At 45.3% G+C, this 16,092-nt stretch overlaps 1 protein-coding gene across 3 annotated transcripts; it reads right to left on the bottom strand.

Annotated features, from left to right (window-relative positions):
- Positions 1-700: 700 nt before the first annotated feature.
- Positions 701-14,354, bottom strand: Fbxo43 (F-box protein 43). Of its 3 annotated transcripts, none has more exons than XM_032890822.1 (5): positions 14,136-14,354; positions 11,283-12,786; positions 7,401-7,503; positions 1,289-1,489; positions 701-1,196 (listed from the first exon to the last, which is right to left on the bottom strand). In XM_032890822.1, exons 2-5 carry the CDS (start codon positions 12,716-12,718, stop codon positions 948-950), a joined length of 1,989 nt encoding a protein of 662 aa, XP_032746713.1. In that variant the 5' UTR covers positions 12,719-12,786; positions 14,136-14,354; the 3' UTR covers positions 701-947. The 3 variants fall into 3 exon arrangements, with proteins under 3 accessions (XP_032746713.1, XP_032746712.1, XP_032746711.1); XM_032890821.1 differs by having other exon boundaries at positions 707-1,196; positions 11,283-12,729; positions 14,136-14,223; XM_032890820.1 differs by having other exon boundaries at positions 707-1,196; positions 11,283-12,735; positions 14,136-14,223.
- Between the last annotated feature and the right edge of the window lie 1,738 nt (positions 14,355-16,092).

Genomic DNA, 16,092 nt, shown 5'->3' on the forward strand with positions numbered 1-16,092 from the left:
CTCCCTCTTACACTTTTTTCAGCAATAAAATTTAGCTCTTTTGCCACTGATATATAAACAGAGTGTACTCATCCCCAAATCCCTCTTGGAAAAAGGCTCATTACAAACATACAAATTATAATGTCCATTATTAACAACTTCATTCTTTCCCATTCAAAACCTGTCACTTCTACCCAGCCCAAATCGTTTAAAATATCAGAATGTTATTATAATTCCAGATATAGTTAGACATGTGTGACTTGTAGGAGTTTGTTAAATAAGTTCCCATTTTAAGTAACTACAGTCCCCGTAACTTACATTTATTAGTATCACGTAAATTTTACTAAACCAAAAGTCTACTAAAATATCAAGTAAGAGAAAGCTTGAAATTGTGGATCACATTTGATGGAACTTCTAAAAGCACTTTATATTTAATTTCAGCTGTCAACTCTTTTTCCAAACCTAAAAGTTCACTGGCCTCAAGTTCAAATTTTTTCAAATTATTTGGAAATTATTTTTTAAATAATTGAAGGACATTTCAATACATAGTTATGAAATGCACAAGTTTATGGGGTTGGGGATTTAGCTCAGTGGTAGAGCGCTTGCCTAGGAAGTGCAAGGCCCTGGGTTCGGTCCAGCTCCGAAAAAAAGAACCAAAAAAAAAAAAAAAAAGAAATGCACAAGTTTAAAAGGTTATATGGAGCACTGAAACACACATATATAACAATCTTAAAATGTCTTTATTTAAAACATCAAAATATTAAAATGGGGATATGACAAGGTAAAATAAAATTCTTTCAAAACTCATCACTTTAAAGAAAATATACAATGGTGTGCAATATAACATATACAAAGTAGGAAATAAATCACCATCTGTTATCAATGGGAAGATTTGCATGTGTTCAAAATAGTCATAATTTTAAGTCAGACAGAACACGGGCCAGCGCGGGAGTGGTTCCTTAGTCTCTTCAGAGGCGTTTTAAGTTCCGCTTGCTTTGTGCACTCCCTGGGAGTACGTCTCTGCTACCTCTCCCCTTTGCTGACCCTCTTCTACAGTCTTCAGACCCATGATAAGCACACAGACACAACACACAAAAGTCAAAGCCGCAGGCCAGGCGGCTGCACAGCCCCCTTTTCTTATGCGGCTGATACTTAGCAGGGGATTGGCACCTCGGGCACGGCTTTAAGGCTTCGTCAGTAAACAGTGTCCTGGCAACCTGCAGGGGAAGCATGCGCACTCAGTCTTCCAGGGACTGAGTCACTTCATTTCAAACTCTAAATGCTTTTAATAACTTAGATCCGCGCTCACCTTCAAATACTGCTCCTGTTTACTCCTTAGGTGGGTGAGGGAACTGCTTGCTACCGGTGTCAGAACTTCCCCCCAAGGGGACTGAGCTGGTGCCTGCTCGTTCTGACCATTGGGTGCCTGGGCCTGCACTGATCTTAAGGCCAAGCGACTCAGAAGCCGGAGCCGAGTGGCAGCATCCTGGACACGTAACACAGCAGCCCCCTGTGGTAAAGGAAGGAGAAACAACACTGCAAAATCACCAGGCCAGCTTTCTGCCTGGCCAGGATGTAACGTTTAGGAATGGTTAATACCATCAGGACTTATCCCTGAATCGTTTCTCTTTTGGGAGGATGGGGTGGGGGTGGGGTCAGGCAGGGAATCTTTTCTCACCTAACTTTTAAGACAAAGAAAGCTTTGGAGATGGGGAGGTAGTTCTGTGGAAAAAAGCACTAGGTAGCCATGCAAGCCCAACAGCCTGCTGCGTTACATGGAACTTGGACTATAAGCAAGTCTATAGCACAGCACACAGCAGCGTAATATGAGAGAGACCCTGACCAACAAGATAGAAGGTAAGAACCAACTTCCAAAGCTGCCCTGACCTCCACATTTGAACCCTGGCTTGGTGTCTCTTCTCTCTCTCTCTCTCTCTCTCTCTCTCTCTCTCTCTCTCTCTCTCTCAGGTTTCCGTTGACAGGATTCATCTAAGCAAACTTCTCTAAGGAATCCGAGAGTATAAGAAGCGGGCATGTCACACTGCAGGCTGTATAGCCGAGGCAGCCATTCCAGTAAAACTTAGAGAAGTGCGGGTGACAGAAAGGACTGCCACAACTAAAAAGGAGAACTGGCAGCAGGGTGAACCTTTCCAAGGTTTGCTGTGGAATTCTTGGAAAGTTCTTACCTTAACATGAGCTGGACAAACAATAGGACTGCTGAGGTCCTGTGACTCAATGTCCTCGGCAGGCTTTTGTAAATTTTCTGATGCACTTTTACAGTGGTTTAAACAGCCTTGATATTTTTAAAGGAACCAAAAGCATCTCTCATCTGAACTAGATTGCCACATTATTCTAATGTTCAGTCAAGAAGTGTGTTAATTGGCTTGTACACCTTAAAAGTACACAATGTCTCTTTGTCAATTATTCCTCAATAAAATTAGAAAAATAATTAGAAAAGCATTTTCAATAAGTAGCCTGTACAGCCTTGTACTTTGTTAAGAACCTGGTGGGGAATGTTTCTCTAAAGCCCAGGCGTGATGAACCAACCACCAAGATGAACTCGCTGGGCGATGGGTCTCTCTACCATTCTACTGTAGTTGTTGTCTTGGCAGTCTCCTGAGCTGTAATTGCCCCTAACAGGAAAAACTAAAACAGGAGAAATTATAGCAGACCAAGTATCGGGAATGCAGTTAGTGGGTCATAAGAAGGGAAATGGGTAACAGCTTAAAAATACAGGCAATGAGCCAGCGCTGGCCTTTGGGGTTAGAACTTAAGCACAGCTGTACATACGGAACTCATTGGAGGGCTGTCTTTCACATATTTCTACCACTTGCAGCCTAGGCCACAGTGCCCAGTCAAGAGCTCACTGAAAGGACACCCGCAGGATTCTGACGCAATTGATGTGTACAGCATGCACGCACGCACCAAACCAATCAAGGTGTCAGCTGCGGCAAATAGAGAAGAAGCAGTTATTCCTTATTTTTCTGGATTCTGTTTGTTGTGTTTTGAATGTCTAAGAGATGGAGCACACGCCATGCCTGCTAGTAGTCTTCAAAGCACGGTTCTTGAGCTGTGCGGCAGTAGCTGGCCTCCCTTCTGCTGTGTAGCTCAGAGGCCCACTTACCTCTGCCACCTGGTGCTGGATTACTAAAAAGACTTAACTGTGAACGTGGAACCATCTAAGGGCTGATCACCCATGGTGTGTGACAACAGTGGACACTAAGTGACAATGCTCAAAAGGAAAGCAGTACCTCAGCTCAGGTATGCACTCCTGAGAGTGTGCGAGAGGTAGAGGACAGATGACACTCGGCTCTGCCCGAGTGCACTGGCCTGTGCTCTCTGAGCCCCACACTTAGTGCCTTTCTGTGACACTCTTCAATCTGAGGAAAACCACTAGATGTTTCTGTGGACATGAGGCACACAGTGAGGCCTTGATAGAGCCAGCCATGAATAATTCTGGGAGACAGTTGCACAGGAAAACATGCGTAGTGGCGTGTCGAGTGTGTCAGCGCATGTATCGCCTCAGCAGGAGAGCAACAGAAGCAGGAGGATGGAGTTACATAGCACCCTGTCCGGGGAGACGGCTCAGTCAGTAAAGGGCATGGGTGAGCATAGGATCCCCAGCTCTTACATAAAAGCTGGCCAAAACTAGCTGGGTCTTTAAGTGCGGCTCTGGCGGGGCAAACACGAGCACATCCCTGGAGCTCATGAACCAGCACGCCTTAGCCAAGCTGAGCTCCAGGTTCAGTGAGGAATCCTCCATCACCAACGTAAGGTAGAGAGCAACAGCACAAGGTATACCTAACATTGACCTTTGATCTCCACATGCGCATTCTCCTCTCTCTCTCTCTCTCTCTCTCTCTCTCTCTCTCTCTCTCTCTCTCTCTCTCACACACACACACACACACACACACACACACACAATGGCATGCTGATACACACTCATAGTCCAGCATTCAAGAGACAGGAGGATTGCCAGGAGCTTAAAATCGGCCTTGTCTATATACACAGTTCCAGGCCTTCACAGTAAGACCCTGTCGGAAACCCAAACATGGAAGTTTAATGATAATGATAATACACGTGTTACTAATACTCTTGATACGATTTCTGTTACCCTAAACCTGACCCACCCACAAATGGTGATGTAAGTCACCTTTATAGTCATAAGACAGGGGAAATCAGTCCGGAGAAGGGGAGTAGGGAGTGATCCCAGTGTGGAGAGGCAGGAGAAGAATCCCTCCCAGGTAAAACAAGTGTTGGCTGGACACAGTGACACACGCCTTTAATCCCAGTGCTTAGGGGGCAGAGGCAGGGGGATCTCTCAGTTAAGAGGCCAGCCTGGTCTATAGAACAGGTTCCAGGACAGACAGAGCTACACAGAAAAACCCTGTGTCAAAAAATAAAAAATAGCAAGTATCAGTCAAGCACATTACCTAGAAACATCACAGAATTGGAGAGCAGCAGCCTGCTTTGGCGGCTCTAGCTGTAATCCTAGTACTCAGGAAGGTGAGGCAGGAGGACCACTAGCTTGAGGACATCCTGGGCTACACAGTGAGCTCTGAGAGCCTGGAATACAGGGTCAGACCCTGTCTAAAGAAGCAAAAGGACAGGGCAGGCAGCAGGGCACACTTGGTTATAAACCTTCTAACCCAATTTTATTTTAAAGTTTGTAGTCTTTTGAAGGAGCTTTAAAAGCAAACTAAAATAAGGGGAAATAGGAGGCAGACTGAAAGAAGGAACAATAGCCCCTGTAGCCCCTTGGAAGGCAGAGACAGCTCAGTACCAACCTGAGCTCCACAGTAAGTCTCAGTAAAGACGTGGGGAGGGGGCATGCATCATTATCTTACTGACATCTACTTACGTTCTGTGGGGGTCAAGCATGTGCCACTGCGTGCATGTGAAGTCGGAAGACAACTTTGCAGAGTTCAAGCTCAGGTCGTCAGGCTTGTCAGCAAGGCCTTTACCCACTACACCATCCTACCAGCCTCCAAGGTGGCTGCCATTGTTAGAGGTTTTTTTTTTTTTCTTCTTCTTCTTCTTCTTCTTTTTTTTCTTCTTTTTCTTCTTCTTTTTTTTCTTCTTCTTCTTCTTCTTTTTTTTCTTTTTTCTTTTCCTCTTCTTCTTTTTCTTTCTTTTTTTTCTCCTTCTCCTCTTTCTCTTCTTTCTCCTCCTCCTCCTCTTCTTCTCCCCTCCTCCTCCTTCTCCTCCTTCCTTCCCCCTTCTTTCCTTCTTCTTCTTCTTCTTCTTCCTCCTCCTCTCCTTCCTCTTCTTCTCCCTTTTTCTTCTTCTTCCTCCTCCTCATTTTTTCTTCTCCATCTTTGGTTGGTGTAAATGCCCTGGCTATCTTGGAACTTGCCCTGAAGACCCGGCTGGCCTTGAACTCAGAGATCTGCCTGCCCCTGCCTCTACCTCATGAATGCTGGGATTAAAGGTGTGGGCTGCCCCCACCTAGCTATTTTTCTTTTGTAAATGACAGAAAGGATATGAGGATCAAGCCTTTTACCTGGAATTACCAGGTGGGCTGCCAACATAACCAGGAGTCTTCCTTAGAGAAGTTAAGCAGAAAATGGATGGAGTAACGAGGTTTACAATTTAAATATTTACAGGCACTGATTTGAAATTTTTGTTTTGCTTTGTTTGAGACTGGGTCTCACTGTGTAGTCTTGGCTGACCTGGACCTCACTGTGTAGAACAAACTGATCATAAACACAGAGATCCACCTGCCTCTGCCTCCCAAGTCCATGCCACCAACACCAAGCTGTTTCAAACAGGTTTTAAAGTTTGTCTGATGGGTTGATGGCTCAGTGGTTAGGAGCACTGACTACTCTTCCAGAGGTCCTGAGTTCAAATCCCAGCAACCACATGGTGGCTCACAACCATTGTAATGGGATCCAATGCCCTCTTCTGGTGTGTCTGAAGACAGCTACAGTGTATTCATATACATAAAGTAAATAAATATTTTTTTTAAAAAAAGTTTGTCCATCATATATAGGGCAACCATCTTAAAAACACTATGCAGGGCCTGGTGAGATGGCTCAGTGAGGAAGGGCACTGAACTCTCTTAAGCTGTCTTCTGATCTCCCAGGGACCCTCAAGGGACTCTTGTGATTTGATGTCCATATGTGTGCTGTGTCACAGGAGAACACGCACACACATGCTCGCATACACACACAAGCAGTCACGGTGCAGCCACGCTGGGAAAAAGCCTCACAGTAACATAAGACTTGTCCTTACTCTCTCAGTGAAAGGAGACATCCACAAATTACGTGTAGATGGTCTTTCTTGTAAAAACACTTTTTTAAAGATTTATTTATTATATATAAGTACACTGTTGCTCTTCAGACACACCAGAAGAGGATCACATTCCACAGATGGTTGTGAGCCACCATTTGCGTTTGAACTAGATCTCTCCAGGTGGTCTTTCTTATGTGTTTATGTCATGCTCCATCTCAGTTATTAGTCAAATGAGAAATGTAGGGCCAGTGAGAGGGCTCAGTAGGTACAGGTGCTTGCCACCAAGCCTGAAGACCTGAGTTCAGTCACCAGAGCAAGAAGAAATCAGACTTCTACAAGGTGTCCTCTCGTGTCCACACATGCAATGTGGACACACACACACACACACACACACACACACACACAAATAATTTTTAAAAATAGGAATGTATTTATAGTACTTACTAGAAAAAAAGGTAATGCAGCAAATGCTCAGTTGTGTGGATGCCCACGAAAGGTCTCAAGTTGAATCTATCACCAAATATAGCTGCTGCCATTTTCCATTTAACACAAAGCTGCATGTCTGTGAAAAACTTGGAAGTTTCTCTAAGACTGGCCTCATCAGGTCGAAGGAGGACAAGTTGTGGCTCGCCTCAATCTGCCGAGAGCGCCCCCTGCAGGCCTCTGAAGACACCGTTTCCCTGCCTACCTGACCTTGCCCGCTCAACAGGGTCTTAGGGTCTTCTTTTGGTTCCCAAGTATTTGCTTTTAAATGTCAAGGAGAAAGTGCGAGTGAGTCCCTTAGCACACCTGTGCTGTAGTCGCTTGTCCAGCTCTACCATCCCAGCACAGGATCCAAGCAGCAGGGGTCATGACAGAAATGTCTGTCTTTGTAATCTGAGCCACTACACAATGCCTGGTGTTCGATATGCACTTACAAGACTGGTTTTTTTTTAAATGCTACCGGGGTGTCTAACTATGAAGAGGCTCTAGCAAAAAAAAATGGTATTCAAATATGTCGACAAGCCACCGTGCAAACAGCTTGAGCATCTGCTGAACTCCATGGACTACATGGGGTAGCTTAGAAAAGGTAGCACTTATGAGGGGGTGTTTGCTGCAGAAACTGTAAAAGACAAGCCGCGCCTGGTGCTCAGGGACTCGGAGTCACCGGGTGCACACCCACTCCGGAGGAGCACTGCCCACATTACCTGAGCCTTGGCTTTCAGCTGTGCGATGAAAAGCTTCCTCCTCCTGTTTGCCCTTTTATCCTGAGCCACAATTCCACGCCAGTTTCTGCTGACATTCCAAGCACTACAACAAACAGGTCAGTCTGTTACTGTATGCTCTCCAAAGGTATAGGTGTTTATAACTATAACCCATTAATAAAAATGACCTTAAGGACTTGGGCTGTAAACCTAAGCTTTCAATTACATAATAATATGATCAGCTCATTGCTCCATACTAATTTACCATATGAAAATCCCTATTAAAATACTAAGCACATAAGGGCATTACCTTGTTAGCTCACTGTTTCATCTGTGTTCATCTAATTAAAAACTATGTCTCTGGTGGGTATTGGGAGGAGGAAAAGAAACGTGCTATGGTTCTCAAGTGGAGGTCAGAGAACAACTCATGTGTATGTCCCGGGGGGTGCTGTCACATGCTCGGACCTGCTGAGCCATGCTGGCAACCCAGTTAAGTGTTCACTTAAGGCCAGCATGAGCCATGGGTGGTGTTTATACCCGAGAGTTGGGGAGATGGGGCAGAAGGGCTGCTGTGAACTCAGGCCAGGCTGGGCTGCATATTAGTTCAGGGCCAGGCTGGGCTGCATATGAGTTCAGGGCCAGGCTGGGCTACATTGAGATCCTGTCACAAAAATTACAGTGCCAGCAAAAAATAACAAAGCAGACATGAGCCACGGGTCCGTGTGATGTTCGGTTATAAATCCGGAGCACAACATGCAGCAACTGATTATCATCTTTAGTGTGAGCAATTAATTTCTCCTATTCTTGTATCTAGCAGATCTCTGTTACTTTTGGCCAAATAAACATAGGGATAACCCTTCACTGGAAATTCTAAGTGCCATATCACAGATATGGCTGTCATAGCACCCTATATCCAATCCTGAGGGAAACCCTACTGACAATCGTGTCCCTGTTTTATTTACAAAACCCATGGCAGAGAACAGCTTCAGCCCAAGACTCTCCATTTCTCAGCAGCTTCAAGTACTTATGAAACTGAGCTGATGAGCTGGTCTTTGTTGTCTTAGCAAATCACTTGATCACAGGATCAAACAAAGGAGGCACTCCTCTCAAAGTCAGTCTATGCCCTTTATCACACAAGAAGTGGACAGAAGTCACATTGAAGGGAAGCCAGAACCAGAGGGTTGGCTCAGTGGATAAACTCAGGTACCACACCAGCCTGGAAACCTGAGCTGCCTCACACATAAAGGTAGAAGTAGAGAACTGACTTCACAAAGTCGTCCTTTGACACACGTACACACACACACACACACACACACACACACACGCCCTCCAGAACTATCTCAACTGATCTTCATCCATCATGTTACCAAGAAGCATGCCATCAAGATTATAAACACATAATACTCCAGAGGTTGATGTATGACCACTATCAATGGCTCATATAAGCAACCACCCCAAATTGTCAGCCAGCATTCTGACTCTCCTGTACTAAAATACTCCAATGTAGTGAGAAATTTTGAACTTTGGTTTATTTTAAAACACAGAAATAATATAAGAACATGTTTTCATTTTAATCCCAGATGTAGGGCTATGGGTGCTTCAGGCTTTCCCCAGCAGCTCACTGTGATTTGCCCCATGCTCTAGCAGAGGTGTGATTTTGCCAGCTACAGATAGTTTCTGTGATTGTATGATATTTGGAATTCTGGGAATTTTTCAGAGGGTATTTAAATGCTAGAGCTATGATAGGTGGGGTTCAGGGGGGTTGGTTGATGTTTGTTAATGGTTGTAGTTGTGCTCAAAGAAGAAACAAGAAGAAATTAGATTCAAGGATCCCACACACACACACACACATACACACACACACACACACACACACACACACACACACACACACCCTCCCTCTCTCCACTTCTATCCTTCTTTATCTCCTACCTTGTGATGGTGATGAAACTATGGGGAAAAGGATGGGAAAAAGAAGAACCCACAAAGTAGCAAAGGTCAACTCCACCCTAACATATAAAACAACATTCCTGTATTCAACCATGTTTTTGTTTTGTTTTGTTTTGTTTTTTGGACAACTTAGTATTTGAACACACACTTTGAATGGCAAACACGGTTGCACACACATGTGTGCACGCTATCCACCAGCGCTATAGCAATATGAGCTTTACCAAGTATACTCTGAAAAGCGGGAGAACCTTAAGAGTTTTAGGAAGATACTAGATGAAGGTTCAGAGAGCCAGTGGAGTAGACCTCCATCTAGTCCTGGACTGCTAGGAGGTGACAATCTCTCTAGGGGTGTTTCCCCATCTGTAAATTACACAGATATACAAGATACCTCAGAAAACTTCCATCTGCAAAATGCTACAATTTTCTACAATAGCCTGGAATGTGCCGGGTAAAGACAGGCTTTGGGCACAGTGGCCATAAAAACAGCAAGAACATAATCTACACTTGACATCTTCCCCATCAGGAAAGAGAGTCACAAGGTGACAAGGTGGCTCATCAAGATAAGAAACTTGCCATCAAGTTTCAAGTCCCAGCAGGAGAAAACTGATTTGTGCAAGTAGTTCTCAGACCGCCACATGTGCCACAACATACATGCACACACATGCTACAGTTAAATATTTAAAATAGGGTCACTGACTCCTGCATGGACTCCCATATAGTTTCTATTCTCCTGGGCATGACAACTTCAGGGTCCTGCCTTGGGATCCTTGCAGCCCTCCCCACATGCCTGCATGCAGTCTGGTTTGTGTAGTCTTTGTCTCCAGTCTGCAATCTCCATTCCCAAGCCTCTACTTCTCTCTGCAATCATGCAGCAGCTTCCAATCCCTAAAGACAGCCATCTTTCTCTGCTGTGTCACAACCAAGAGGAGACAAGGCGCACGCACAGCCTCTGACGCCAACTCTTAAACCAAAGCTAGACATTTTTCTAGATCCTAGAGTTTGGACTAAATAATAATATCCATGATGTGTGTCTCTCAGTTACCATACTTGTTGCTCTTATTTCTAACCAAGTATCAGGACTGTAAAACAATTTGCATCTGACAATGAGCTGTGGACTTTTAAATAAAACATTTAAAAATCTGTGGAATAAATTGGGCACGGTAGCACATACCTTGAAATCCTAGAACCTGAAAGATGGAGGCAGGAAAATCAATTCAAGGTCATCCTCGACGACATAGTGAGTACAAGGCTAGCCTGGGATACATGAGAGCCTGTGTGGCCTGTCTGTGCACACGTGCGCGCGCACGCACAGGCACACACACACACACACACACACACACACACACACACAGTAGTGGGGACTGGTAAAGTGCTTTCTGTGTAAGCAGGAAGACCTGAGTTTGACTTATCATTATCTACATAAAAGGCTCAGCACTCACTCAAAATCCCAGTGTGGGGAGAAGAGGTGGGAGGATTCCTGCCTGGCCTTGTCTCAGAAAGTAAGGAGGAGAGCGATTAAAAAAAAGACACACACAACAACAAAACAACAAGCGATTTTGAAATAAAGCCTGGCATTTTGATTTTTCTTTCCTGACCTTGAACCTGAACAATCCTTCTACCTTCATCAGGGGTCACAGGCTGTCCCATCAGGGGTCACAGGCTGTCCCATCAGGGGTCACAGGCTGAACCATCAGGGGTCACAGACTGCCCATCAGGACTCACAGGCTGAACCATCAGGGGTCACAGGCTGTCCCATCAGGAGTCACAGACTGCCCCATCAGGCCCATCTTTCATTTTTGCTTTTAAACGAAGGAATGACTTAGCGATCTCTTCTAGGGAGGTCATTTAAATGTTCAACCAAAGACAGAAACACAACCAAACACCAATTTTAAAAAATGATGAAGTTTTCTTTCCTGAGCCACTTTTATTTCTTACCTGTATAAACTCTCTGCAGTCAAGGAATCTAAAACCATAGCTAGGATATGCTTCAAGTTTCTATACTGCAATTCTGTCAGGATGTCCAGCCGTTCTATGCCCATCTTCTTGCCAATCAGTCCTGCGAGAACGTGCTGCAGCCTGGCGATTTTCCCCTCCTCCCTCTCCTCGGAGAACTCCTGGTCATCTGCCTGCTCGAACCTCTTCCTCTTGCTTTTCATAAAGAGCTCACACACCAACTGCAAGGCTGGAGTATTTGACAGGTCCTTAAAGCTTAAAGTCAAATCCCCACTCTTCTCCTCAGAGCCCTGCTGACTCTCCAAGACACCCGAAGCAGTGCCCACTCTCACTCCAGCGCTGGGATGGGCCACCTGCATTTCATCGTCAGTCTCTGACTGGGAGCCTTGCTCCTGGAGAGTGGGCAGCCTTCTCAACCTCCCAGGATGCTTTGGTTGTCTTACCAGGTCCCCAACTGTGGGGGTCCCCCTATGTTTTTGAAGTTCTTGGAAAGAGCCCTCTTGGTCAGAGAGGAAGTCTTCGGACTTGTCCCAGCTAAGTGAGCAAAAGCCACTGTCTTCAGGTGTTGACAGACTGTCTCTCACTTCCGCCGAAGAAGCAAGGGTTTGGCTTCCATGAAATTTGATTTTTGCTATGAGACTACTTACCGGAGTGACAGATGTGGTCACGTCTGCGCCATAGGTTGTTTGACTACCAGATGAGCCCAGAAGTTCAGGACATGTATTCTCATCACTAGCACTTAAACCACTGTCACTAAAGTGTGTGACAGAATCTTTAAAATCATTGCCTTCTATTGGAGACAGACATTCCACTTCAAATAAGCCACAGTCGTCTTTGGAATCATCAATGGTGGAAGTCTTGTGCTGAGAAAAATGTAGCCTTGAGTTCTGACTGCTGGAAATCGCATCCTCGGTTTTTACTGTGCTGGTGACCAATGGGCTAAAGTTGTCGTCCTTTGGGAAACCTGAAGTGCTGTCTCGCAAACGTTTTTCTAGGCTAAGACTGTGGCTTATATTACTTTCCAGAGAACTGCTTTGTGAATCAGAATCCCCCTTCAGAAGAGTCAAAGTCAAGTCTAGCCGCCTGCGTAGTGTGCATTTTTTCCTTCTGAGTTTAGGAGTCTCGCAAAGTTCTGGGCTTTTCTCCCTTTCCTTCCTTAGGGACACAGACTTCTTTCTTGGACTGGGAGATACTGCAGGATTAGGGAAACCTAGACGTGGAGTTTCCAGATGCTCACAGGTTAGCATTGGGTCTTTTTCTTTCTTACTAAAGCTGCAAGACTCTGACAGCTCGTGAGGGCCCCTATGCTTAAAGGAGGATGTGGGGCCGAAGTCTGGAAGGCTGGGACACCTGACTGTGACAGCAGAGGACCCCATGTTGCTTCCTGCTCTGTGGCTGGCTGAGTGCTTTTGGGGCATCTTCAAGCTCTCTGTTTTTACAAAGTAGACACAAGTTTATTCCTCCTTTGTGATGTGCATCCAAGCAGCTTATAACAAAATATATAATTTGTGTTAAATATAAATAGGAAATTATATGACTTTTTCAAGTTACTTAAAAATAAATCTTCATAATTAACTGTCCTATATTCCCTACTTAAAACACCACCTTGCTATAAACCATATTATATTCTGATTACTTGACAACCATAGGCTAAGCACCATGCACAAGTATTTTCTTGAACTGTTCTTAACAAAAACATAACAGCCTTATTTTCAGATTATTTTGTTACAGTATAATTTTAACTCGCGAGTGTACATTCGGTTGTAACGTTCTGGTGTCTTTGTGTTTGGGTTATTTCTTTTCAAAGCTCACTAGGTGAGGCTGGACTGTGGCTCAGAGGTTAAGAGCTTTTGTACGGCTCTCACCAGACTCCCATGCTCACAGTTGCCTTTAGCTCAGGCTCCACACGCCCTCTTTTATGGGCACCTGCACGTTCATAGTGTCTCTGTGTATGTCTCTATGGGCACTGTACTCATGCACATACAGAGACATACGTAATTAAAAACAGATCAGAAAAAAACACTATGTTTTTTCCTTTTTGCACATTTCTTTGTGGGTGGGTGATACAGGCAGACAGACACGCCATAGTACACTGTGGGATTCAAAGGACAGCTCCCGAGAGTCAGTTCTGTCTTTAGACCATATGGATTTGGTCATCTATGGTATGTAAGTTAAATGAGTAAAAAAGCACATTACAAAAATCTTGCTATGATAAACACAAGATCAGAGGCTCACTATTATAACACAAAGTGATTTTTAAACCTCTACAGCTTTGGGGCAGTTTTGACTTCTGATCCCCTGTGCTGTGGCTAACTTCTGCCTGGGAGGACAAGAGGATTCAATTCTGCTTTCTGCAAATTACACTATACTTTAAAACCACTTTGAGTTCCAAATATGGGTTACAATGTTTCCTCTCATAAATTACTTTCTCCTGAAAAAAAATTAAATTCAATCAATTTGTGAAAGTTGGAGCAAGAGCTTTTATTGTATTTTGTATTTGTATTGTATTGTATTCCAATGTGGTCAGTGACCTTCTAAAAGTTCTGCCACTTCACCACTAGGTGCCTCACCAGCATAGGATTTGGGAAATGGAAGCTAAAACCGTTGGGAATAAAATGCGAGCCCAGACACACGCTCCCTCGGAAAAACCACTGGCTCTGTCAGCTGTCATCCTCATCTTGCCTGTACACCAAAATGCCTGCTTCAGGCTGATGAATCAAACAAAGCTTTCGATTTAAAAAAAAAAAAAAGTTCTGATAAATCGCTCAGAACTGCTATCTACAAAGACTTAGGCCCAATATAAGTCAGAGAACTGCTTGGTTCTTGATATCTTACCACCAGTCAACCTTGAGTTCTTAAGACATGTCAAAGTAAGATAGGCTTCCAAATAACAAAATCTGTCATCTTTGCCTTTAAAGTCCATGCCAAGGAACCACCACTTAAGAGAAAAACCTCAATAATGAACGGAGCCCCCAGCAGCGCCCCGACTGCTACTGGAAGGGCAGCGGCGGCGTGCAGGGAAGGTCAAGTCGCTCGGAATCTCTCCGCCCCGCGGCAGCCGCACTCCGGGACTCTCTCCAGCTAGTCTTGGACGTGGGGGAACCGGAGCCACCCCCGGAGCTGCCGCGCCGTCTGCTGCGTGCGGGACTAACGGTCGTCACCCGGACGAGCGGGCGGGTGTGCGGGCGGGAGGCGCCGCTGGGAGGAGGGCGGAGCGGCTGCGGGCGAGCGGGCGGGCGCACCTGCGCCGCACCGCCCACCTGAGCCCCGAGTCTCCGCAGAGCCCGCCCCTGCTACCCTCCCGGGCCCGTGGACACCGCCCTCTCCACCTTCGGTCCGCGCGGCTCGCCCAGCTCCACGCCCTCATCCCTCCGCAGCCCCGCCCTGCCCCAGCGATCGGCCCCTCCCTGCATCACTGAGTGTGCCCAGGAGGAGGGCGGCGTCGGTTAGAAAACCTGAAGTGCCAGGCACCATCACTGGAAGCTTTCGCCCGATGTTCAGAGTTAAAGCATCCTGCCAACAGTTTTGGATGGTAAAGGCGTAAGTGTTCACAAAAGGTAACCATAAGAACTGAGAGGTATGGTTGACCTCCTTACTATTTGATTTGGGAGTAAGAGACAGGCAGTGGTCTCAGGGAGTCCAAGCTGGCCTGAACCTTGAACCTGTTCGATAGTCAAGGATGTTCTGGAATATCCTCCTGCCTTCGTCTTCCAAGTGCTAGTATATTCATTCTCTCTCTCTCTCTCTCTCTCTCTCTCTCTCTCTCTCTCTCTCTCTCTCTCTTCTCTCTCTCTCTCTCACACACACACACACACACACACACACACACACACACACACAGTTTTGTTTCGTTTGTGTCTTTAAGACCGTGTCACATGAAGTCCAGGCTGTACTTGAACTCCTGTTCCTTCCTCTTCATTCTACCTTCCAAGTTCTGGCACGTGCCACCGCACCTAGTTAATGAATTTTAAAAATAGTTTGTTTTTGCCCTTGTTTCTACATTGAACAAATATATAAATTTTGTAAATAGACCGAAAAGAAAAGTTGTGAGTCACACCCCCGTGTCTCTGCAGTCAGGAGGCAGAGGATTCCACAGAGACCATACCAAGTTTCAGGTCAGCCTGAGCTACATCGCCTCTGTCTTGAAAAAAAAAAACAAACCAAAAAACAACTAAACAAAAGTTATGCGTACATGAGTGACTGTTTATTGTTTTCAGACATTTCTTTTTTAGGGGTTGTACACATCTTGATTTTCATTCAGTGTTCCCTGAATGCATAATGTAGGTCAGACATAGACCTGACCCCTGTCAACTGTCTAACTGGTCTTCTCTGAGCAGAGACTCCTTTCTTCCTGGGACCACTGCAATGAGACATTTCAGCTAGGCGGTCTTCATGGTTTACCTTCCCCAGGTTAACATAGTTCTCATTCAGAACCTAGCTGCCACCTTTAAACCAGCAACAACCACTCCTACCCTCTTCTCTGAGGGTGTCTCTCTGCCTGGGTGCCCCTTAGGCATTGAAAAATAGGTTTAAAATATCCAAACTCAAATATTAAGCTCAAACTACATGCTAGTTATTTATACAAAGACGAATAGGGCACAGTGTATTAGTGAGGCTTGCTTGTAAACAGGTGAGAGTGCCCTTGCTCCCTAGGCGCTGGGCAGGTGTTAGCCATTAAGCTCAGCTGTTAAGAGCACTTGCTGCTCTTTCCTGAGTTTGGTTCCCAGCACCCTTACCACACTGCTTACAACCGCCCAGACCTGCAAGGCACCTGAACACACGTGGCATATAC

This window comes from Rattus rattus, chromosome 1 (genome assembly GCF_011064425.1).
Source record: "Rattus rattus isolate New Zealand chromosome 1, Rrattus_CSIRO_v1, whole genome shotgun sequence".
Classification (NCBI taxonomy): domain Eukaryota; kingdom Metazoa; phylum Chordata; class Mammalia; order Rodentia; family Muridae; genus Rattus; species Rattus rattus.

What these genes read in the sequence shown, in the direction of transcription:
- Fbxo43 (XM_032890820.1), bottom strand. Translation starts at nt 14,223, where the DNA reads ATGGACTTTAAAGGCAAAGATGACAGATTTTGTTATTTGGAAGCCTAT. An exon ending in ACTGCAGAGAGTTTATACAG is followed by an intron (nt 7,504 to 11,282) that starts GTAAGAAATAAA and finishes TGTTTGTTGTAG; the next exon opens with TGCTTGGAATGTCAGCAGAA. An exon ending in AACAGGAGCAGTATTTGAAG is followed by an intron (nt 1,197 to 1,288) that starts GTGAGCGCGGAT and finishes CTTCCCCTGCAG; the next exon opens with GTTGCCAGGACACTGTTTAC.